This window comes from Phyllopteryx taeniolatus, chromosome 22 (genome assembly GCF_024500385.1).
Source record: "Phyllopteryx taeniolatus isolate TA_2022b chromosome 22, UOR_Ptae_1.2, whole genome shotgun sequence".
NCBI classification, from domain to species: domain Eukaryota; kingdom Metazoa; phylum Chordata; class Actinopteri; order Syngnathiformes; family Syngnathidae; genus Phyllopteryx; species Phyllopteryx taeniolatus.
The window spans coordinates 2296320-2319923 of NC_084523.1; the positions used below are offsets into that span (position 1 = coordinate 2296320).

A 23604-nucleotide genomic window follows, 5' to 3' on the forward strand; every position below is an offset into this window, starting at 1 on the left:
GGGAAGTGGAACAACATCGTCGCGTCACCGTACGTAACCCATTGTTTCGTTTTGAGACAGTCGTATGTTAGGGACAGGGGCTGGATCTTATGATATTTGGCTGGCATGATAAGTGGAACACTGTAGCTTTAAGGCGCCGCGGTGCATTGTGGGCAATATGTTTCGGCTGTTTTGGTCAAAAAGAACCGATGACCGCCTCACCTTAAGATACATTTGCTTCGATATAGCGTATGTAGCGTGATTGTTACTCTTTATTAATCACGTAAGGTTTTGTTTTCAAGAAGTTTTAATCATAAATATCGCCAGTGGCTTATATTTTATTGTCTTGGACGACTTGAAAAACACTGATGAGGAAGCTACGTTGCTAACGATGCTAGCCAACAATCGTTTATTAGTTTCTAACTAACATTGTCACGTGGGCAGCTAATGACCGATAATATGATAAAGTCTCCAGTCGATGAGAAGTATGATATATGTTTGCGATGTCCCGCAGTATAACGTAAAACAAAGAACTCGGTTAGCCTTTGTGTCCCAACGTAACGCTAGCTAACGACTGGCTGCCCGGAGTAATCAATCCGTGTCATTGAAATGGATCCGAGCGGCAAATCTGTTGGCAACGACGACATTGTTATAATCGTGGAGAACGAGGCGGAGAGTTTGCCCCTCGGGGAACAGAGACCGAAGCCGCCAGGCGCCTTCGGGCTCATGGACACATGTCCCATATGCAAGTTGAGCTTTCACAACCGAGAGCCCAAACTGCTGCCTTGTCTTCACTCGTTCTGCAAGCGATGCCTGCCCGCACCGTTCAGGGGCGTCGAACCCAGGAGGGACCACTCCCTCCACCCTCTGGGTCAAGTGGACAACAACAAGCAATGTGAGTCAAGCATTATCCAGGTGCAAATGGATGTATTTTAGGGGGTCCCCAAATATGACCACCCGTTAAAAACTCGCTCCCTTGAAAGTTAAAAGAAAATAAGCCCCCCGACAGCAGTTTACTGGCCGGATCTAAAATGATCACAACAGGATGCATGCAATAGTCCCAAAAGACCACTGCCACAATTGTACAGGAAGTCAGCCATTTTGGGCGGATTCCAGGTCTGGTAACCTTTTTTTTTTTTATTTTTTTTTTAATAAAAATAAACATCAAAGCATGAACGTCAACCAAGCAAGAATATAAAATGAAAACGTACAAATTCAGCTATTGCCCAGCAATATCGCTTTAACTGAAACTAGCGACAGACCGATATTATTATTATTATTAGTATTATTTTTCCCCCCCCCAGGTAACGATAATGATACTGTAGTAATCAAGGAGGTCGTTAATTGATATTTGGGGCTAATGTTCATTTAGTGTAAAAGGAAAAAAAACATTGGTGTCATCACTTTGAATAATACAAACTCTTAACATTGACCTTTGTTTAAATGCCTTTTAAGTACATGTTTATTAAACATCTTTTCACATTTGCCGGTCGATATACATCCATCCATCTATTTTCCGGACCGCTTATCCCCACAAGGGTCGCAGGCGTGCTGGAGCCTATCCCAGGTGACTCTGGGCGAGAGGCGGGGTACACCCTGAACTGGTCGCCAGCCAATCGCAGGGCACACACAAACAAACCACCAATCGCACTCAAATTCACACCTACAGGCAATTTGGAGTCTTCAATGAACCTAGCATGCATGTTTTTGGGGATGTGGGAGGAAACCGGAGTACCCGGAGAAAACCCCCGCAGGCACGGGGAGAACATGCATACTCCACACAGGCGGGGCCGCGATTTGAACCTGTATATTGAAAGGTTTTCATATGTATTAATGAATATATTTCCCCCCCGCTTGTGCAGTTAAATAGGTAAACAAAACAGTATTATGTTTGCTGCACACTGATAAAATACAGCTCGACACCACTAAAAATGAAAACGGAAAAAAATCCTACTTTGAATGATGTTCACATGTGAGCTCTCCCTCCAGTGGGTACCATCCGCTGTCCAGTATGCCGCCAGGAATGCTGGGAAATGGACATGTTGGACAATTTCTTTGTCAAGGACTTGGCCGAGGTGCCAAGCAGCACCATGGAGAAAAACAACCAGGTTGGGCAGCTAAAGTTTGGACTTCGCTTTTTGCCCAAGTGTTGCCCTTGTATTCACATTTCTCCGTTTGTTTTTGACAGGTGTGTATGAGCTGTGACGACAACACAGAGGCAACGGGCTACTGTTTGGAGTGCATGGAGTTCTTGTGTGTGACCTGTATTGAGGCGCACCAGCGGGTGAAGTTCACCAGGGATCACACTATACGCCAAAAGAAGGAAATGTCTCCAGGTAGCACGGGGGGGAAGCAGTTTGACACACTCTTAATTTGAATTTTATTATTTTTTTTAATGACACCCCTTTCACATGTGCAGAAGCAGTAGCTGTTTCCACGCAGAAGCCCGTTTTTTGTGACATCCACAAGCAGGAGCCACTGAAGCTTTTTTGCGAGACTTGCGATCGACTCACTTGTCGAGACTGTCAGCTGCTCAAACACAAGGATCACAAGTATGAATTACCGCCACTTCTCCATTAAGAGGCCCTTCAATTGTTTAATTCTCTTTGTCTTACCCATGTAAAAACCTTTGAACAGCGGCTCCTGTTGTGCAAGCACTATAAAACAATTTGTCGGTCATCAGTGACAGTTTCCTATCTCGGTAATTAGGTTTCTTTCATTCATTTTGCTTAAATATTGATTGTGTTCAGCTATCAGTTTTTGGAGGATGCCTACAAGAACCATAGACAGTATCTGGAGAACATGACGCAACAGTTGCAGGAAAAAAGAAAGGCCATTGAGGATGTCTCCAACTGCATCAGAAATGGGTAAAGTTTTACTGACGTATGACGTTCTGATATTGTTCTGGTGTGCCTACAATTTCTACCAAATCTTGTTTTGTGTGTTTTTTCAGATTGCAGCAAGTTGAAGAAAACCGGAAGTCTGTAACGAATGAAATCAAGAAGGCCATCTGCAACCTAATTATGGAGATAAACAGGAAGGGGAAGGTTCTGGCTAACCAGCTTGAGGTTGGTTTGAATCCCCCACATTTGGGAACATTTTAGATGAATTACTTAATGAGCATGTTTTTTTCCGCAGTCGCTTACTAAAGATCACGAGCTGGGTCTGAAAAAGCAGCAGGACGAAGTCAACTTGCTGCGCCGGCAACTGGACCACGTGATCAGTTTCACCAAGTGGGCCACTGCCAGCCACAGTGGCACAGCGCTCCTCTACTGCAAGAGACTGGTGAGTAACATCACACCAGCCTGGAATGTAGAAGCAACTGTCCACGTTTTCAGTATTTGTATTCATACAAAATCTCCCGACAGATTCTATTCCAGATTCACTATCTGATGGGCGCCAGATGCAATCCCTCCATCATCCCTCAGAGTTCTGTCCGCTTCCAGTGTCGCTCTGGTTTCTGGGCCTCAAATGTAGACCTTGGTAAGTTGTGTTCTAGCGAAAATGTCCGCTGAGTAGCTGTGGCTCTGTAATAATAAATTGGGCAATTAATATCCCAAAGTGGTGACATGATAAACTGGAGTGGTTATCGAGGGCCACACAAATGTGCTAACCTCAATTGTGAACAATATTCATTTCATATGTATTTGTATATATTTATTCAACAAATAATTTATAGTGTTTGAATAGATGCTACTTATGGTGTGGCATATGTCATAGTAAGGAAATAATAATTAACAATTGAAAGAAGTGGCGGCACGGTGGACGACTGGTTAGAGCGTCTGCCTCACAGTTCTGAGGTCCGGGGTTTAATCCCCGGCCCCGCCTGCGTGGCGTTTGCATGTTCTCCCCGTGCCTGCGTGGGTTTTCTCCGGGCACTCCGGTTTCCTACCACATCCCATAAAAAACATGCGTGGCAGGTTAAGTGGCCACTCTAAATTGCCCGTAGGTGTGAATGTGAGTGCGAATGGTTGTTTGTTTCTACGTGTCCTGCGATTGGCTGGCAACCAGTTCAGGGTGCACCCCGCCTCCTGCCCGATGATAGCCGGGATAGACTCCGGCACTCCCGCGACCCTAGTGAGGAGAAGCGGCTCAGAAGATGGATGGATGAATTGAAAGAAGTCATCACATAAAGAATACACATAATATTGCATCACTATTTAATTCACATAAAAAAAAAAAAAAACACGTGTACAGTGTGCATCAATGTTTGTGTTGCTGAAATTTTGAGCACCGACTGTTACAGCTGTTCCGAGTTGGGGCCCTCGACTCATTATCAGGGCAAATAAAATGCAGGAAATAAGAATGCTGCTAACATAAGGACAACTGTTTTACCCCTCCCACACGCTTTAAAAACATTCAAACTTTTTTAAGACTTTGTCAATGTTGAGCACCAAATTTTTGATTGCTGACTTGTTGTCTCCAGGTTCTCTGGTGGTCGAACGAAGCTCGGTACAGCCGCTCATTCCCAACCAACAGGCAGGACCCAGAGCAGAGGCGCCGAACGGGTCGCTGTCGTTATCCGCTCAGCAGCGCCAGAGCACGCTGGCCCAGCTGCAGATGCAGGTTGGAGGATTGGCCTCAGCCTCGATGCACTCACCGGCGCTATTCGGATAATGAAAGACATGAAACGTTCGTTCTTTGCTTTGACAATTCCTTTGTCTCAGGTTGACAAAATTTCCCAGCAGCCCCACAGGCAGGCCGCATCCAACCATTGGTCCTGGTATCAGAATGCCCGGCTCCCCGGACCCCATGGAGCCCCTGGACCCCCTGGACCCCACGGACCTCCACCCCCGACCAGACCAATCCAAGGAGGCTCCTCCCCTTCCCAAGGCCTCAGCGGCTTGACGCAGATGGGACGCCGATACGGGAACGCCCAAGCCAACATCAGAAGTCCCAACTCGTCAATGCTGCAGAACACTGCGTTCCCGCCTCCTCAGGTAAGAGATGAGGGCCGAACCCTTATTGCGAGAAATGTTTGAGAAACTACATTTGTTGTCAGGGTTCCTACTGAAGTATGAATACTGGAAACTATCTATTAGCTATTTCAATTTTCTAAAGCATAAAATAAGATTTTAATTTATTGATTGAAATTTTTCTGCGAAAGAGGGGTTTCATAGATTTATTGAGTTAAAATAAAATTCCATGTATTGAACTTTCCAGGGTTTGTTCTTAATTTAATTTGAATGTGATACATGACGTTGACCACAGTCTTCTGGAAAGTATTTGGTGAAATAAGGGCGTTACGATTCAAAATCATGAAAACAAAATGAATAATTGATTTATTCACAGGAGAAAGATTCTATCTACTCAAATGTTACCCATTTTTGGATTTTACGGGGTTTTTTTTTTTTTTTTTCGATTTATTTTGATAGATTTTTAGAAGTCTGGAAAAAGTGTCGTATTTTTAACTTTTAAATGTGTAAAAACCCCTGTGTTGAATCCATCCCGTTACTATTGCAAGAATACGAGTCATTTCCTGTAATGAAAGACCTGTATTCCTTTAACCACTTTTGTACACGTAGTCCCTCCGAGACATGCTCAATACCTGTAGCTTCCCTTCCAAACCCATGGATATATCACAGGGCACTTTCCGCTACCCGCATCCCGTGTCCGCTGGAGGGGCCACGCACGTACAACCGAACCAGGTCGGTCCAATAAGCCCGATGCACTCCGTATGTTATATTCCTCCCGCGTTGTGTTTCATTTTGGTTGCTCTGTTTTCAGCGGAACCTGTCAGAACTTTCCTACCTAAAGAGGACTGAAGCCGGCGGTCCGGTCCCCACCGTTAGCATCGCGCTCGCGAGACCCAGCTTCACTTCGAGCCAATCCTCAACAGCCGCTGACAAACCGGGTAAACACAATCCCGTGATGCAACACACCACGCGTCACACTTAGTGCCATTGTCACTTGAGAGAACTCATTTCCCTCTTCCCCTTTTTATGTTCAGTTCAAGGAAAGCATAATTCGCCCATGGTTAAGTCATCATCTTCAGAGCGCACCGGAGGGTAAGAAATGAACAGCCATGTTGAAATTGGTCCCATTTTCTTGTCTAAATTGGCCTCGAATTCCATTTATCACCAAGGTTACCGTTTCACGGGTCAAAGTACTGTATGAAGGCGTATGCAGGTAAAAGAAAAAAAAGATTGAAACTTTATAAATTAAAATCATACATTTTTAATGAATTCAAAATAATTTCAAAATATTACACATTCATTTGCTATGAGGGGGAAAAAATATGACTTACTCCTTGTCAATCAATAACACAATTAGAAGCAAAAGTATGTATACTATTAACAAAGTTGACTCTGTGGCGACCCCTGATGGAACAAAAGCAGTAAGCCACAACAAGTGACAAGTTGTATTTTGAATCAATTAAAAATAAAGAAAGAAATACCACACATGCATTTACTATCCGAAAAACACATAACGCTTAATTCAATGAGAAGCATTAGACGCAAAAGCAAGTGTCATATTCCGATAAGAAATTGCTATTGATGCACCAAAAATCTGAAATGTACAATCAATAAGTTGTAATTTTAATCAATTACAATAATGTAAAAATAGTACACATTTCTTGCGAAATATTCCACATAATTCAGTTAGACGCAGGCATGCAAATTGAAATGCCTCCCAGTGTCATTCCAGGCAGTCTTACCAACGCAGGAGATGCAAGTCATATTCCCAAAATCTCTTTCTCTGTCTTCCTCCGGCAATCTTGACATTGAAGGCCGGCGTCCTGGAAGCCAAATACTGAGACGTCGTCGGCTCCCTCGGCCAAGCGACGGAGAAGGTCGTCCCCCGGGCCCGTTATCATCATCAAGGACGAACCAGAGGATGAGGATGAAGTTCGTTTCGTAAGGACGATCCCGTCCGTACTCCGAGTGTTCTGGTGGCTCCTCTTCGCAAACATGAGGACTCTGTCTTTGTGTTTCAGGTGCAGTCCAGCCTTCCCGACAGCAGCACGGGGGCCTGTCCCACGCTCCAGCTCAAGATCGGCCCCCCTTTCTCCACCCACCGATCTGACTCCGACCAGGCGAGGGAGCCGCGCCCTCAGCCCGGAGCGCAGCCCGAATCCGAGAAGAGCGCCCTCGCGGAAGACGACCCCAACGAGGACTGGTGCGCCGTGTGCCAGAACGGAGGAGAGCTGCTGTGCTGCGACAAGTGTCCCAAGGTTTTCCATCTGTCCTGCCACATCCCCGTGCTCAGTGAGTCACCCAGGTAACCAACGTGGAAAATCACTGACCACAACACATTTGAGGACATGTACACATCTATTACAATGAGGAAAATTGAAAGTATGGTTACAAAATAGGGATTTTAGCCAGGGTGTTGGTTTCAAGTTCCAGTTTCTGTAGCGTTAGGGTTTTTAACAAGGGTTAATGTTGGCAATTATGGTTTCAAGGCCGGTGTTAAGGTTTCAGGACCTTGCAAGCCGGTGGATTTGTGTGCGCATTGACCTGCTGCAGACCCTTCCTACCTTTCTTTCCTTTCTTTGTCCTTTTGCGTCCTTCCTTCATCCTTCCTTCCATTCAAACATCCTTGTTACTTTCCATCCATCCATTCTTTCTCCTGTTCTTCCTATCACACCGTCCTTGAATCCTTCCCCTTTTCTTTCTGTTCTTCCTTCCATTCAGACCAGCCCTGCTGTCCTTGCTTACTTTTATACTATCCTTGTTTCCTTCCATCCTTCTTTTAACCTTTCTCCCTCTCTTCCGACCTTTCTCCCTTCCTTGCTTTCTACCCACATCATTTCCATCCTTCTTTCATTCCTTTCGAAGCCCCTTGAATCCGTCATATCTCCCTCCCTTCCATCCATTCTCCCTTCTTTCCAACCTTTCTTCCTTTCATACCATTCCTGGTCCTTCTTTACCTCCTTCCTTCCTAAAAAAAAAACCAAAGTGAATCCCGACTTTTGGCGCACCCTCGACATGTTAATTGTAGTCTAATCCCCATCTCTCGCTCTCAGCGGCGCGTGGTTCTGCTCCTTCTGCCGAGACCTGGTCTCCCCTGAGATGCAGTACGAATGCGACAACAAGAACACACAGGAGCCAGAAAGACTGCCACCTGTTGACCAAAGGGTGCACATTTATTTTCTCTATTAATATATATATATATATTTTTTTTTTTAACACATCAGCAGCTTGATGTCTCCTCTTATTGTTCTTACTCATTTGCAGTCATGTGAGCGGCTGCTTCTACTTCTCTTCTGTAATGACTTCAGCACTCACTTCCATCACACGTCGGTAAGCTCCCGCCTTCAATAAATAATGGAGGTACCCGTTAAACGACAGCTTTGCTCCCTCTCTATTACGTTTATCATCAAAGCGTGTGTGCTATGCATTTAATAAAAAATAAAAAAAATGTAAACGATACAGATACTTCTCTCTACACATTTATAGTGTTTAGGCATGCTAAAATGTGACTTAAAAATATTGCCTGTGCAGTTTTCATCGTGTCCATGGAGGGAATGAGTTCACTTTGTTTTTAAATTAGAACAACTTTGAAGTCTTTGGAGGCTCCAGTTTGTTCTTTCAATCAAATGTTGTTGTTTTTTTGTTTTTAATAGAAAGAGATTATTTATGAATTGCTCAACTATTGTTTTTCTCCCTCCTGCAGGAGTCCAAAAGATGCAAAGAGCTGATCACGAAACCAGTGGATTTATCTCTTGTGAAGAGGAAGCTGGAGTGGAAAGCAAGCGACGGGGAAGCTTACCGCACTCCCGAAGAGTTTGTTGCAGACGTGAGGCTCATATTCATGAACTGTGCCAAATACAAGGTAAATACGTGCCGAGGTTGCGAAACAGTGGTCATTTCGGCGTTATTTAAACCAGTGATTCTCAACTGGTGAGTTGGGACCAAAACGTGGGTCGTGAAGAGGTACTTAAAAATTACCGTGGGGCGTCTTTTGTGATTGTTTTATAAACACAGTGCAGCAAACTGGACATCAGTGAGTGAATAAAAAACAAAAAACAAGGGTCCCATAGTGACAGCAGTTGAGAACCGCTGATTTAACCAATGTTTATTAGTGTATTAAGAGTGTTTTGGGTAATTACAGGTGAACAAAGAAGTGATAAGTGCCGGATTGTACTTGGAAGACTACTTTGAGGAGCAGCTGAGGCTGGTGTACCCCAACAAGATTTTTCCCGGCGGAAGGGAGGAAGGTATGATCCCACCGCTGGAGGACGAGATTGACGACGAAGAAGAGCAGCAGCAAGAGCACGAGCGGCAGGCGCTGGCGCAGGAAAGCGCGGCCCCCCCGGAGGACGACAAAACAGTCAGTCCTGCGAAGAACACAATCCTACCCGCGGAGGAGAAGGCGCCTCCTCCCGAGGAAGCCGCAGAAGACGAGTTAAAAACGAAGGAGCAGGCGACCGACATGAGCAAGATGGGGACAGACGCGAAGGTGGCGACTGAAGATGGAGGAGGGCCCCTTTCTGAGAACAAAGTCAAGCAGGAGGATGAAGCAGCTCCTCCTGAAGAGGTAAAAAACTCTGGAGTTGTGGATAAGGCACCATCCCCAAAAGAGAAAAACACCCCCTTTCCTAACGAGCAGACTTCTGACCAGACTTCTGATGTCACGGAAAGCCAGGAGAGCGCACGGGAAAATGTCCCCGATGAAGAAAAAGAGGAGCAAGCAGCAGGTGAGATGGATTGTAACAGTGAGGAAGTGTAGGAAAAAAGAAGGCCGACGTCGTCTTCCACTTTTGCAATAGGAACCAAGAGGCCCGCGGTCTACTGAACAGACATTATTTAATCCACACCGGAGTCTCTCCATGAGCTCCTTTTCGAGATTCGGCAGGGTGGACATTTTCCATGTATTTTATGTAATCATGCCTCAGATGTCAATGACCTCCCTCCACGACGGATCTCTTTCATTCTGAAGGTTAAACGCAGGCAGTCAAAACAATATAGCCCTGCGCGCGCATGACGAGTCCTCCTTTCTGTTTTATATCATGTTTCTTTGTTTTAGTGCAATGGGATTTCTTCTTATATCAGTAATGTATTCATGACTATATACTGTATGCTATGAGCCACTGTCGCTTCTGTACAGATGGAAGTGTGTCAATTTAAACAACCTGTTTTGATGAAAAAAAAAATAATTGTGTCTTATCTGCTCTCTTATCACCTATGAGCTCATCAAGCTTTTTTTTTTTTTTTTTTTAATCAAACAGCAATCTTGTTTTTTGTTCTGAATCTTCATAGGCGCCACTCACTTCTTTTGTTATCAGCTGGAGAATTCCTTTCGTTCAGCGTCCTTGTACTTATTGTGCATCACTATTCCTCTTCAGGACAAGGTTAGAGCGAAGATGATCCCAGCACATTGTGGGCACGCAAAAACTTTTAGTTCTGGTTTCTTGTGGGTCAAATGATAAAAAGTTGACATTAATCTTCCTAAACGCTCTCGCATACAAAGGAAGCTGCTCATACAGTACATAATAAATCACTTTATTTGTACAGAATGTCAAACAACACCAGTGCTTCTTGTGATATAGGTATCCCTGTATGGTGATTCAAAACATATTTCATCACATTATTCCTGGTGGGGTGCTGGGCGATATTTACCATTTAGCACATACAGGGACATATAATGCATCTAATGTACTACTGCCACTCTGAGTGCTCAAGAGCTAATACTAGTACTGGTAGCTTTTTATTTTATATATATATATATATATTTTTTTTAAGTGTTCCTAATAATTTGACTAGGAAAAGTCTCAAAATGACCTCTGTGGTCAGGAAACGTACTGTATATATAAAAAAACCACGTGCTGATATTAGAACAAAAAAAATAAGATTAAAAAAACAACACTAAGAATTATTTTCTTTTTTTTTTCTTTTAGGAGACTTCTAAAAGTGTACGATGAATGCAATAAAATTCATATTACAACTATGAAGGAAAAGGGAATTTCAAGTAAGGTTTTTCTTTTTTTTTTTTTTAAATGCTTTTTAATTTTTTTTTTTTTTTTTTGTCGTCTTGCCTGTGGTGATGACATCTTAACACATTCCGAGCCGATCCCTCCCACCCCTACTCCACGCACGCACGCACGCACGCACTCCTACGATTATCCAGGAGGGACGCGTCCTTCCTGGCGCAGCTCCGCACAACTTAAACGAGTGAGAGAGCAACTGCATCATGGCGCTGTGGACTATATTTCTAATTATGTGCGCGTTTACGCGCGGGTACGGTAAGAACACTTGAGTTCCGATAGATATGTTTTCTAATTACTCGAGCCAAATGAATTCTCCTGCTTAGAAGTTAATTCCAGCCTTTTTAGGGTCCGACGACTCCACGCACCCTCACACGTTTTACGGCTGCTGCGAGGATGGCAAGCAAAGGGCTCGAACCTTAACGAACTGCAACGACCTCCCCTACATCTCCCACTCACACGTGTGCAGGTAAAAGCAGCACCTGGTTTTTCAGTGCAACCTTTGTCCCCCTGGAAGGCTTGCTCCAGCAACAACAAGGACCAAAGAGCAGATACTTCACACTTTTGATTGGTTTACAGCTCCTTTGTTTTGATTGCAAAACACAATTTCAATGGAGTTGAATGGGGGGGGGGGGGGGATGGTAGATCATTAGAGAGTAGATATGGGGTGATTTGCTTAGTGGAGATGTTTAGAAGTAGGGAATCCCCTCAGGGGCTGCAAATCATCCTCACACTATTAAGTGGTGAGAGAACATGTGTTAAGTGGACCCCCTGGAGAACTTCAAACAGCATCTTTGCTGTTAGGACACCTGGTCTGCACATGGAGGTCTTTTAGGCGCCGAATGAGAAGTGTTCCAATTTGTACTCCTTTTCCTCAAACAATCAAATGTTGTATTGAGTGACATGCAATTGATTGGAGTCTCGAGATCGAGGTCAGCCAACGTTGAGGCTCAAGGGCCACGTTTGGTTTTTGATGCTTGCAGATGGGTCAGGCCAAAAAAAAAAAAAAAAAGTGAAATGTATATTTAAAATCATTTACTACTTCAATAATTGTTTCCCTTTTATATTCATTGATTTTTTTTTTTTTTTAATGGATCATTTCGGTATCGGGAATATTCGCAATATGAATGCAACAAATGAAATGAAACGTAGTACAGGATTCAAATAAATGCTCATCAGGCCTGATTAAAGAATGCAAAAGGTCCACTCCTGATACATATATATAGATATATATATTTATATCTATATATGTATATATAACGGGTGGGACTTGATTAAAAAATTAGAGGCTTTCTCGAGTAATCGCATTTTAGTCGCATAACAATGTTTGTCCTAAACAGCAACCTGGTTTATGGGTCTCTGAAGCCCACTCGTATCTCGGATTTTTGCTCGTATCTCAAGGCAAAGAAAAAAGGCACTCGCATCTCAAGGCACCGATGTATTAGGGACAGCTTTCGATAGGACGCAGTGCTGCGCTAACCTACGACAACCACAACGATAACGATATCTGAGCCTTATTATCCCTGCAATTAATGTTGTTGTCGTTATTGGATACGTCCCAATAACCTTGGAGCCTCAGTATTCTAGCATGATGGCCTGACAGAGTTTGTAGGAAAAAGGTGTCGCTAACATGATGTTCCTTGTGTGTGCGGTTTAGGCTGGCCCAGGAACAGTGCTGCACGGCGGTCGTGGAGGATCGGCTGTGCGAGGCCGGCGCCTTCATGGCCGCCTGGCAGGGGGCATGCGAGAGGCACTTCTTCCTCTGGAAGCCTTGGGAAAATAAAATCGCCAAGGTGACACATCACTATCTCCTTCCCGCTATTCATCTATATATATATATCTATTTATTTATTTATTTATTTATTTATTTATTTTTTTTAAATTGTTTTTATTTTATCACAATTGTGTTATGTTTAGGGGTGTTGTGACTGCTGCATGTTGGGCATGGCGTCAGCGGACCAAGACCTGAGCTGCGAGATAACTTACATGTCATTGGGGAAATTGTGCGAGCATGTCGCGAAAAGATGCTGCGCCAAAAACTACACAGAGGGATTGAACTCTACTGCGGAAGGTAATACACACTTACATGCAGTATCTCACTAAAGTGAGTACTATACACGGTAGCCCCCTCAAAATAAGTCAACACACAGCCATTAATGTCTCGCAACAAAAGGGAGAACACCCTTAAGTGAAAATGTTCAAATTGGGACTAATTAGCCATTTCACTCCCCGGTGTCATGTGACCTGTTAGCACCACAAGGGAGCAGATGTGTGAAATTTGGCGTTATCGCACTCACACTCACACTCATAACCGGTCACCGGAAGTGCAGTCGACAATTTGAATGCTGTTGCGTATTATAAACACTTTACACTACATGTTTATTATTGATGTATACAAAGTAAGCAACGGTCAGCAATCGAACACAAATCATGTCCAAGACATATTGGGTCGTGTTGTTCAAGGTTATGTTCTCGTTTTATTTATTTACAGTGAATGGTCCCACAGTGCCTCCAGAGAATCAAGTACCAGCCAGTACCATCGTACCTCTCGTGGAAGCAGACAACTGTACAGGTTTGGCCACTTTCATGATGACTGGCCATATTCTTTTTTGGGGGGGGACTAGCAACAAGTATGCATTTCCCTCGTTGAGGTTCGACTTCCTCCCACTTGCCAAAAGCATACCTGCTAGCTTCACTAAAGACTTTAGATCAGTGGTAGTCAAACTTTTTACATCAGGTACCACCTCAAAAAATACTTAATTCTCCAAGCGCCACCGACATATTAGGCCTCAGAGTCCATAAAAAACAAGGCACAGGTTGTAAAAAGTATATTTAATATCACTGTAAGCCAACTGTAACATTATGCAGAGTCTGAACATTAACACTGTGCTTAAATATAGGAAAATAAAAGACTGTACTTAAATCATGATTCAACTAAAAAGTATTGCACATATTGTTATTGTTACATTAGACCTTTTACCGAAATAAATGCTTCTAAGTAATTTAGTTCTCAAAGATTAAATGCAAATGTATTGTGCTTAAACGTTCAAGACCACTGAACTGTACTTAACAAATGTACTGTACTGGATTAAAGCAAAATGAAGAAACTGTCGCTTTATGCACAGTTTGAACATTTGTTTCCAGTATTCTTCACGTACCACTAGAGGGAGCCTGCGTACCACAAGTATGACACTTTGAGAATCACTGCTCTCAGATCGCAGGTGTCAAACTCAAGCCCCCGGGGGCCAGATCCGGCCCGCCGAATCACATAATATGGCCCACTAGAGTGTCTTACAAAAATACTAAAATTGCAAATGGCTTTACTTTTAATAACGTTGAGCTATTGCAAGCATTTGTTTCTGTTACCAATCTGCGTTTTAAAGTCAATTGAATAATAGTTGAACCATTTTAAAACTACTGTAGTCATCCATCGATTTGTTGTGCATACAGTAAGTCATAATTTACATTTTGAATGACTGTACAGGGGTCCAATCATTGCCTCTACTCTCGTTCCAGTCACGAATTGCTCCCAGGATTGTATTGACAACAGCGTCTGCACTTGTTACGTTGGTTATCGACTCCGACGCGACGGAATAACGTGTGAGGGTGAGTCACGACATTATTTTTTTTCAATTATTTTATTAATGAGGAGATTTATTTTAATGTTTGTGTGTGATTCTGTTGCCAGATATTAATGAGTGCCTGCTTAATGTTCACGACTGCGTCGCCGGCCAAATGTGCATCAACACACAAGGCTCGTTCCGCTGCCAACGGGAAACCAGCTGCGGCACCGGGTACGAGCTCACGGACAGCAACGACTGCCGAGGTAACGTGTCAGCAAACAACATCGGCGTGAATGGCGTGGCGATCTGTGCAACATTCCATTGTCGTCTTTATTCCAGACATTGATGAATGCGCTTTGAATATTCACAACTGCGGACTGAGCTTCGAGTGTGCCAACAATGAAGGTTCCTTCCGCTGTTACCCGAAGGAAAAGTGTGCTGAAGGGTTCATTCAAGACGCCGTCGGCAACTGCATCGGTAACTAAGGTGGCACTCTTAAGTAGTCCAGTTTTTGAATGCAAAACTGGCACTGTTGGCTCACAAAGAATCAACGCACATTTCTTTGGGTGGTGTTAATCGCTGAAAAACTTGACGATCATAAAAAACAAATCTGTGAAAAGGAGTTTGAAATGATGTGTAGTTGCCAGAAGATGGCGGAAAAGCGCTTTAAAATGCAGAGGATCATAAAGCATCAACACCATACGTCAAGCACGTGTTTGAGTTCAATGATAAAACTACATTTGAATAAAAGCATACCTTAAATACCTTCCGCATTTCCCCTGACTCTCGTTTAGACATCAACGAGTGCGTGGCCCACCCGGTTCCGTGCCAGCCCGGCCACACGTGCGTCAACACGCAGGGTTCGTTCATTTGCCGCAGGAGCACGATCACGTGCGGACGAGGCTACCACCTGAACGCAGAGGGCACACGCTGCGAAGGTAGGCACCTTTTACCATTATCCCCGTTGCGTTTTTGCGCCGTTGGAAATCTCAGTGCCGCAGCTCGGTCTTTCTACGCTGTGCCTCCTGTAGACGTAGACGAATGCCAGACGGGTAATGTGTGTCGGAACCACGGCTGCGTCAACATGGTGGGAACGTACCGCTGTAACTGCAATAACGGCTTTGTCTTCAACAGCGTCGCCAGGCTCTGCGAAGGTAAAAATAATATTTCATTCCAAACGTGCACAGCTGTCCTGTGTCGTCAATCAGTGGTGGGCATTATCGCTATGTTGACAGTTTTGATGTTTCGTGTTAAGGCAGCACTGTATGAATTTGTTCCTTACACGCTATTCTTTTCATTTCACAGTGTTTCTCTCGTGTACGGTTGATGTTACATTTTGTCCAATCAGATTTGAGCGTCTGTATGTTGTCATGTCCAGCTAATCTGTCCCGGGGCCTTCAGAATCAGCAGTGCTGGCTGATGTAACTTCAACTATATAAACAATGTGACTTTTTTCTTTTTCTTGCCCACGGTCATGTCAGCATTGTTCTGTCCTCTGATTGGGTCAGAGCAAGACATGTTCTCGCCAACTTTGACTCGCAAAAGATGTATTCAATTTCATTTTTGAAATCTTTCTGTCATTTATTTCGGGAGTTGTTAGATAAATACAGTATTGTATCTGAACTGCTCCAGTTGTTGTACGTGGCACAGTCATATTGCGTTATTTTTTTGTATTTATATTTTTGGTACCGTATTGATGGTTTCCATATTTGCGATGCGATAGTGGTGGATTAAGTCCCCGCTGAGGGACCAGGAACTCAATGCACAACCCGCCATTGTCTTTAATGCATTTGTCCTCCACTCCCTAGATATCAATGAATGTAGGTATTATCCCAAGAGGCTATGTGCCCACAAGTGCATAAACACAGAGGGGTCTTACGAGTGCAGCTGCTCCGCTGGTTTCCAACTATCCCTTGACGGCAGGAATTGCGAAGGTGAAATTGAAACCTTTTTGAATTCTTCACTTTTTTACTCTTTGCAAAGAAAGGGTTTTTATTTGACGTACTTTGGATTGGACTGGAATGAGTTTTTTTCTTCCAGATGTCAACGAGTGTGAGGACAGCCCGTGCAGCCAGGAGTGCGCCAACGTCTACGGCTCCTACCAGTGCTACTGTAACTACGGTTACCAGCTTAGTGACGCTGACGGGATAACATGTGAAGGTGCAGCTTTGACCCACTTGGCACACTCATGCTATTAGTATTGATTTCGGTGGTGAGTGCATGTGTATTTTCTCATCAACTCCCATGATCCATTGCTCATTCGTGTCAACAACCTGCCCGTGTTGACTGTCAGATATCGACGAGTGTGCGCTGCCCACCGGTAGCCAAGTGTGCACCTACCAATGCTTCAACGCCCCCGGAAGCTTCTACTGCACCTGTCCATCCGTGGGGTACACCCTGGCCTCGAATGGGCGCACATGCCAAGGTAATTTTCTAAGAATTAAAGTTGCTAACCGACTAAAATGTGCAACGTATGGACGTCTAACCGTTTGTTTTGCGGGTTTAGATATTGACGAGTGCGCAACCGGGAGCCACTCTTGCGGCGCCACCCAGGCCTGCTTCAACATCCACGGAGGATACCGTTGTTTGGTCTTTGAGTGTCCATCCTACTACCGCCAACAAGCACACGGGTGAGCTCACTGTTTGTCCACCCGCAAGAAGGGTCGCGGGTTCGAATCTGAGCGTTTCTGCATCTGGCGTTTTCTTCCTCTCTGACTTGCCTGTCTGGTAGGGGTGGGCAAAGTAGTGTTTATATCAGACAGATTGCCCAGGTCATTTGTACATGAGGTTTATTTAAAAAAGTAAAAATAAAAAAAATGTAAAAATTTTAAACAGTAAATTGTGTTTGTAAAATAATTTATTTTAATGATAAAATAGGAATTCATTCTCATTCATAAATATGATTTATTTGTTATGGTTAATATAATAATAATATAATTAATCATCTCATTATTTATTAAAATTCTGTACATGTTGGATGTATATGTCAAATTTTATTTCATTTGTATTATTTACAGCAAATCATTACCTTTTTTAGGAATTATAATTCATTTGCATATAATGAATTCACTTATTTTAATAAATAGATGTTAAATGTTTATGTAAAGTTGTATATTTTTTGCATATTTATATTATTTGCAACAAATCCTTAAAAATGTTTTGCCCTTTAAAGTTATTATTATAATATAATTCATCCACTTTAGTCAAAGTAAAAAAGTTAAACTATATACGTAAATGATCAAAATTATAAATAATTATCTAATTATTTAATAAAATACATGGTGAATGTCTATGTAACATTTTACTCATATATTATTTCCAATAAATTAATGTACCAAAACCTTTATGACAATAAATTTAAGTCATACATTTTTTTATTTAAAAATGTTAGAATGTATCTGTACAAAAATCATTATTTTACTCATTTCTTATTTACAATGAACTAATAAACAAGTAATTTAATTTTTTACGATACATTTAATTATAATTAAGTGACTAAAAGTTAAATGTATGTGTATGTTTTATATTGTTTATTTTCTTTACAATGAATCAAGTAACTACTTATTTAAGGTACTAAATGAATAAAAACTAAAAAAATAATAATAAATACATTTATTTTTACAAACAATATAAAGAAAATAACAAACCGAATGATTTTAATTTACACTTGAAAACATCTTAAAATGTTCACGTAAAATGTTTTATTTTACTCATGATCTTGTATTATTGGAACAAAATGAGCCAATTGTTTTGTTATTGACAATGAATTAAGCCCCAAAAAATGTACGAAGATAAATGACTCAGTAAAACGCTTTAATTTTAAAACCAATTGTAGAAAAAAAAGGCCAAACTGTGATAATGTAAATGCTCAGTGGGCGGATTAAGGAACAGAACGGGCCGCGTGTGGGCCGTGGGCCAGACTTGACCCAACCCCGCTGGGCGTGAATGTTTGTCTTTCCTCATGTGTCAGCCCTGTGACTGACCGTATGCCGGGATTGGCTCCACTTTCCCTGTGACCCTAAACAGGATAAATAGTCCAAAAAAATGAATGGATCTCAGCATCCCTCCTCTTGTCCCGCCAGCTGTCCCCCATCACCCTTTCATTTCTCCCTTCCAGCCGTTGCAAGCGCGTAACCTGCGAGTTCACGCGGGACCCCGCGTCGTGTATGTCGCTGCCCCTGAGAATCGCCTTCTACAACGTCACGCTCCCGGCCAACACGCCCGTCCCCGCCGACATCTTCCGGATGAGCCCTTCCAAACCTGTGCCCGGTGAAGAAATGAAGCTGAGCATAGCTTCCGGAGACGAGTGGGGCTACTTTGCGGCCCACGGGGAGGTCATCTCTCTGCGCCGCGCCGTGACCGAGCCTCTGGACTTTTTTTTGACCGTGGAATTGAGGCTGACTCGCTTCGGGACTTCACACCTGTATGTGGCCAAGATAGCCGTGTTTGTCACACAGGTGCTACTGAGCCAGCCCTCAAGAGCGTGGCCATTATAGAAGAAGAACCAAGGCCCATCCTCCATTTATTATTATTTACTCCCACCCTTATATTAGGAGAAAGGGATGCTGCATGAATTCATTTTCTTGCCTTCTCATTGGTTTTATTTTTTGTGTGTACCACAGTTATTTTCTACAGAGCGTCAGACATGGTGGAAATTTTTTTTATTGTGTCCACAGTATACATTTAATATGTGCACAAAATGCTAATCTGTGGCCGCGATATCTTTGTCTAGCAGTGTAGTGCTCGTGCTACCCACTCGTGTGGGTAGCATGTCTGCCTCACAGTTGAGAGGTGCCAAGTTTGGTCTGCAACCATTAATATGTAGTTCATTGGGAAATTAGGGGGAATTCATTTTTTTACAATTTTAAGTGGGGGAAAAAAATTATTCAAATAAATAACGGTGCATGAGTGGTTTGCATGTTGCATGTTCAGTTTTCGGTTTGAATCCAACACTTTCCTCCGTGGAGTTTGCATGCTTCCCCCCCCAAAACAAAACAAAAAAAGCCATCTGTGGTTCATCATAATTTTGGTATAGGCAAATGTTTTAATGGAGCTGTTTTTTGGCTCTCATGTATTAGGGTTAGTAGTACACTTTTTGACCAATAGAGGGAGCTAGTTAGCTGTTGACTGCTCCATGACAACATGGCCTCGTTCTAGCCCATCTGTGTGGCAGCTTCTCCTTATTGTGTCCTTTTTTTTTTTTTTTTTTTTTATGTATATTTGCAATTAAACCGTCAAAAAAGCATGTGAAAATGACCTTTCCACACACATGCACACGGACACACTACCTGTTTCTTCTCTTCAACTTTCCTGTTCTGAGAACAAGTTTTTCCAGTCATCCTGAGCGGATAGCAGGAAAAATAAGCTCGCCACTGATGTTTTGGGCACCTTGGGGCCACGGCCAGCATCAGCATGGCGACCCAATTAGCGGTGGAACCGCTCATGATGGATTGTGCCTCTGAGTGTCGGTGTCAGATGATTAACACTTAATTTGCCGTAAATGAAGCCTAACCGGCAGAAGGCGCGTCGGTCAGCTGGATAAACGCAAGCGGACACTTTTTATTTTCCAGTGTTCCACTTTCCTGCGAGAGGTTGATTTAAAAAAAAAATAATGTAACATAACTGCGGTGATTGTAGGCTCCTCCTTGTCAAACTGCCACATTAATCATTTAATATGCAACATGACAATAATTACAGTATCTCTGTTTTGAATTCTTATTTTTGGAATGAGGCTTGTTTGGATGTGTATTATTTGACAAAATGTTGACCCTGTGCTCGTGATGTCACTGGATCACATCAGTATAGATTTTTTTTGGCATTAGGAGCCAACCACACAGTCTTGGCCCCCGGCTCGGTGAACAACTTGGACTCACCTGCTGGCTGGATCTGGTCCCTGTGCACTTTTTTTTGCGGTTTTATTTTGAAAGCCCCACTGTATTCACTCGGGTAAGTGTTATTGTAGAGCTGGAGCGTCGGGTTTGGACTCATCCAAAGGCACTCATTTCCTTCGGAAAGGTAGATTGTGAGGGCTATTCAGGTGTTGCCAGCTTCTCCAACGGCGGCTTTTTAATATTGAAGTGTTGAGATCCAGACAAATCCATCCTCTGCAGTCTTTTCACCCTTCTCACGTGTCTCCCACTTGTTTCCTCTCCCCCAACCTCAGATCGCTGAACAAGGACTCGGTCAGCGTGCGTTGCCACAAGGCCTGCCACCCCAACAACTTCGCCTGCATGCAAGACCCTGTCCACATTGTCACCTACAACGTCCTCTCGCTGCCCACCTACAGACACGTTAATCAACCCGAAGGTGAAACGGATGCCGTTTGTATCTTCCTGACAACGGATCCGATACAATTGTCACTTTCTTCCCACAGATATAGTTTTTCTGCGGACGTCGATGCGGGTTCAACCCCCCAACAGCAACGTTGACGTCGTCTTTGAAATTCTGACGACAGACAACCACTTCTCATTCGACGTGGTGAAGCGCTATTTTCAGGGTTATGTCATTGGTAAGATCATGATGACAGGGCTCCACTTGAAAATGATCACAATATACCACCTAACAAAAATGTCACAAAAAGTAGGGTACAGTCGTCCCTCGCCATATCGTGATTGACTTGATGCAGTCTCGCTCACGTCACAGATTTTTAAATCGTACAAATCTAATTCGAAAAAGAACAGATTTTTTTTTTTTTTGCTATATCAAGGGATTTTGCAGTGATACCTTTTCCACGCGGGCTAATGTTACTGCGGTCTCACATAGCAATAAGAATGAGAGGAAAGAGTGCGTAAGAGACAGAATTTCAAAAGTTTGGGATCGTGTCACACACAAAAAACAGATATAGTGCAATGTGCCCTGCTCTGTCCTATTTTCTTCTCGTTGCCTCCTGTCCTGTCATATTCTGTCCTGTTCTATGTGCTTCTCATTGCGTCCTGCTCCGTTCTGTCCAATTTTCTACACGTTAAATCCTGCCCCGTCCTGTCTTAATACCTACTCATTGCAACCTGCCCTGCCCTGTCCGATTTGCTATTCATCACATCCTGTCCTGTCCTGTCCTGTCTTCTTCTATTTTCTACCTGTTGCATTCTTTTTTGTCCTGCCCTGTCCTATTTGAACTCATCACATCCCTTCCTCCTCACTATGTAATGTAATGTTATCATATACTCTTAAGACAAACAAACAAACAAACAAAATGTTTAAATGCTTAGAATAAAACATCGAAGTTCACAAGATTTTAGAACTCAGGGGCTGGATCTATCTGTGATATGCTGTATAAATCAGGATTGTAAGTCCTCCATTTACAACATACATACTGTATACATATTGCCCGTCTGTGCCGTTTTCCCCAGGTGTGGTGCGCCAGGTGAGGCCAGTTGCCGGGCCCCGGGACATTGAGCTACAGGTGGCCTTGAACTACATCAAGTCGGGATACGTCTCGCACCGCAACATTGTCGTTATTTACATCGTCATCTCCCAGTTCTGGTTCTGAGCTGTATCGCATATGCGAGGTGACCGTTATTTAAATGTGACTTGAAAACCCCTGAGACGGAGGTAAATCTTTATTTATAAAAACAGAGTGACATTATCAAAAGAAAAATGAGGGCCTGCGTTAGGTTGGAGTGTGAAGCTATTTTGGCGCCTACCATGGTCACCATCACTGTAACGGGCTGCTTTAAAGGAAGAATACAATTTATTTAGTCATCAGACAAATCCCAATTGTATGGCCAAATTGCACAGATAGCCATGTATCATTAAGTATTTGCATTGAAACAGTAAAAAAAAAAAAAGTGCCATGTGAACTACAATGAAATATAGTATCCCCTTCTATATTTGCAACAAAAAACATATAATGTATGGGTAGCAAAGAGGTCGGTTGGTGGCAGTTATCACCTCTGGGTGCACAATTTCTTTTCATTCTATGCAATGATTGTTGAGCTTTTTCCCTTGGAATTGTGAAGACAAAGGGTCTATTTAATGGTACGATTACAAAAACCAAATACTCAACTCTGTGCACCAAGAATGTTTGGGCAAATGTTATATGTCAGACCAGTGGCGGAGCCAGAATATTTTCAGTGAGGTGGCCAACGTTTTTTTTTTTGAGATACCCCTTGAAAACCAGTCGCCTGCAGGAATTGCAAATGGAATTTTCCCCGATCTTCCTTGGAGTCTTCTGGCTCTTTAGGAACCAAAGGACAATTGCCGAAACATGAGGGGGGGTGGCTGAGTTTTAGTCCAGGGTGGCCGTGGCCACCCCTGGCCAACCTCTGGCTCCGCTCCTGCAATTTGCATGTTCTATGTATGTTTTAAAGTGTTTTTTTTTCAGACAGAAAATGTGTATATATGTATATATATACACATATATATATATATGACTGTGTTTTTGTTGTTGTTGTGAAGTTCAATCTATTTTGTCTAATATAAAAGAATAGTGTGCCGTTGTGAGTGGTGATCATTTTTACACTGGATTTTCTAGATAAACCGGCAAATGTGCAATTAGTTGTGACTATTAAAGACTAATTGTCATTAAATGCGGTGACTGCTTTGTGTTGAGGAGAGCCACCGCATCCTCCCCGGCCTGCAGAAATCAGCCATCTTCCAGTTGTAACAGAGGTTCCAAAGTCATCCAAGTCTCACAGAATGTCCTGTTTTCCCTGTAACTTTATACGGCCAGTTTCCTCAACAAACTTCCAGTTTTGTGAGGATATTTCCAGTTATTACCGCTCGCAAGGATGAATAATCAGCTATACAATACTGGAAATGTTTTGTTCTGTAAATAACTCATGTTAAAGATGAAAAATGGCTTGAGGGCGAATACTTTGCCACATATATAATCAAGTGATCGGACTTTGACCACCACCGTCGTGCTCCACATGGCCAACCAAAACACAGGGGGCAACCATTGAGGGGGAAAATCCTGTCATCTAAACTTCACCACATTGCATGGAAATCCCAGATGCCTGTCATGTGGCAACAACTGTCCCACAACTTGTCTCGAATAAAATTAAAATCTGGACTGCAGACTTTAAACATTGCATTCGGTGAATAGATTTCATGTGTTGAACTTATGTGAATAATTAATAGCCAGTGGGTATCATTTGCACTTTATTATATGTAATTAGACGTTGCAGAAGT

General features: G+C 42.9%; 2 protein-coding genes across 7 annotated transcripts; both read left to right on the plus strand.

Annotated features, from left to right (window-relative positions):
- Window positions 1–82: 82 nt before the first annotated feature.
- On the plus strand, window positions 83–10441 carry trim24 (tripartite motif containing 24). Of its 4 annotated transcripts, none has more exons than XM_061762843.1 (19): window positions 83–874; window positions 1969–2087; window positions 2168–2315; window positions 2399–2531; window positions 2730–2846; window positions 2933–3047; window positions 3118–3264; window positions 3348–3462; window positions 4406–4545; window positions 4647–4919; window positions 5505–5627; window positions 5707–5833; window positions 5930–5987; window positions 6710–6836; window positions 6917–7200; window positions 7949–8060; window positions 8160–8225; window positions 8599–8757; window positions 9037–10441. In XM_061762843.1, the coding sequence occupies exons 1-19, from the start codon at window positions 589–591 to the stop codon at window positions 9652–9654; spliced, it is 3267 nt and encodes a 1088-aa protein (XP_061618827.1). In that variant the 5' UTR covers window positions 83–588; the 3' UTR covers window positions 9655–10441. The 4 variants fall into 4 exon arrangements, with proteins under 4 accessions (XP_061618827.1, XP_061618830.1, XP_061618828.1 ...); XM_061762846.1 differs by having other exon boundaries at window positions 5565–5627; XM_061762844.1 differs by having other exon boundaries at window positions 4665–4919.
- A 538-nt stretch (window positions 10442–10979) lies between these two features.
- LOC133472266 (fibulin-1-like) lies at window positions 10980–23439 on the plus strand. 3 transcript variants are annotated; one of them, XM_061762848.1, is made up of 17 exons: window positions 10980–11167; window positions 11249–11378; window positions 12567–12702; window positions 12827–12980; window positions 13401–13481; window positions 14426–14515; window positions 14598–14735; window positions 14812–14949; window positions 15267–15410; window positions 15504–15626; window positions 16281–16406; window positions 16513–16632; window positions 16766–16897; window positions 16979–17102; window positions 20636–20778; window positions 20846–20980; window positions 21822–23439. In XM_061762848.1, exons 1-17 carry the CDS (start codon window positions 11116–11118, stop codon window positions 21959–21961), a joined length of 2106 nt encoding a protein of 701 aa, XP_061618832.1. In that variant the 5' UTR covers window positions 10980–11115; the 3' UTR covers window positions 21962–23439. The 3 variants fall into 3 exon arrangements, with proteins under 3 accessions (XP_061618832.1, XP_061618833.1, XP_061618834.1); XM_061762849.1 differs by having other exon boundaries at window positions 10984–11167; window positions 11258–11378; window positions 21822–23438; XM_061762850.1 differs by lacking the exons at window positions 20636–20778; window positions 20846–20980; window positions 21822–23439 and adding an exon at window positions 18590–19662 and having other exon boundaries at window positions 10993–11167.
- The last annotated feature ends 165 nt before the right edge of the window (window positions 23440–23604 follow it).

Bases quoted from the DNA above. Each gene is read 5' to 3' on its own strand.
- trim24 (XM_061762843.1), top strand. From the start codon at position 589: ATGGATCCGAGCGGCAAATCTGTTGGCAACGACGACATTGTTATAATC. The intron at 5,834-5,929 runs GTAAACACAATC...TTTTATGTTCAG, and splicing joins AACAGCCGCTGACAAACCGG to TTCAAGGAAAGCATAATTCG. The intron at 7,201-7,948 runs GTAACCAACGTG...TCTCGCTCTCAG, and splicing joins GTGCTCAGTGAGTCACCCAG to CGGCGCGTGGTTCTGCTCCT.
- LOC133472266 (XM_061762848.1), top strand. From the start codon at position 11,116: ATGGCGCTGTGGACTATATTTCTAATTATGTGCGCGTTTACGCGCGGG. The intron at 12,703-12,826 runs GTGACACATCAC...TGTTATGTTTAG, and splicing joins GGGAAAATAAAATCGCCAAG to GGGTGTTGTGACTGCTGCAT. The intron at 16,633-16,765 runs GTGCAGCTTTGA...GTTGACTGTCAG, and splicing joins TGACGGGATAACATGTGAAG to ATATCGACGAGTGTGCGCTG.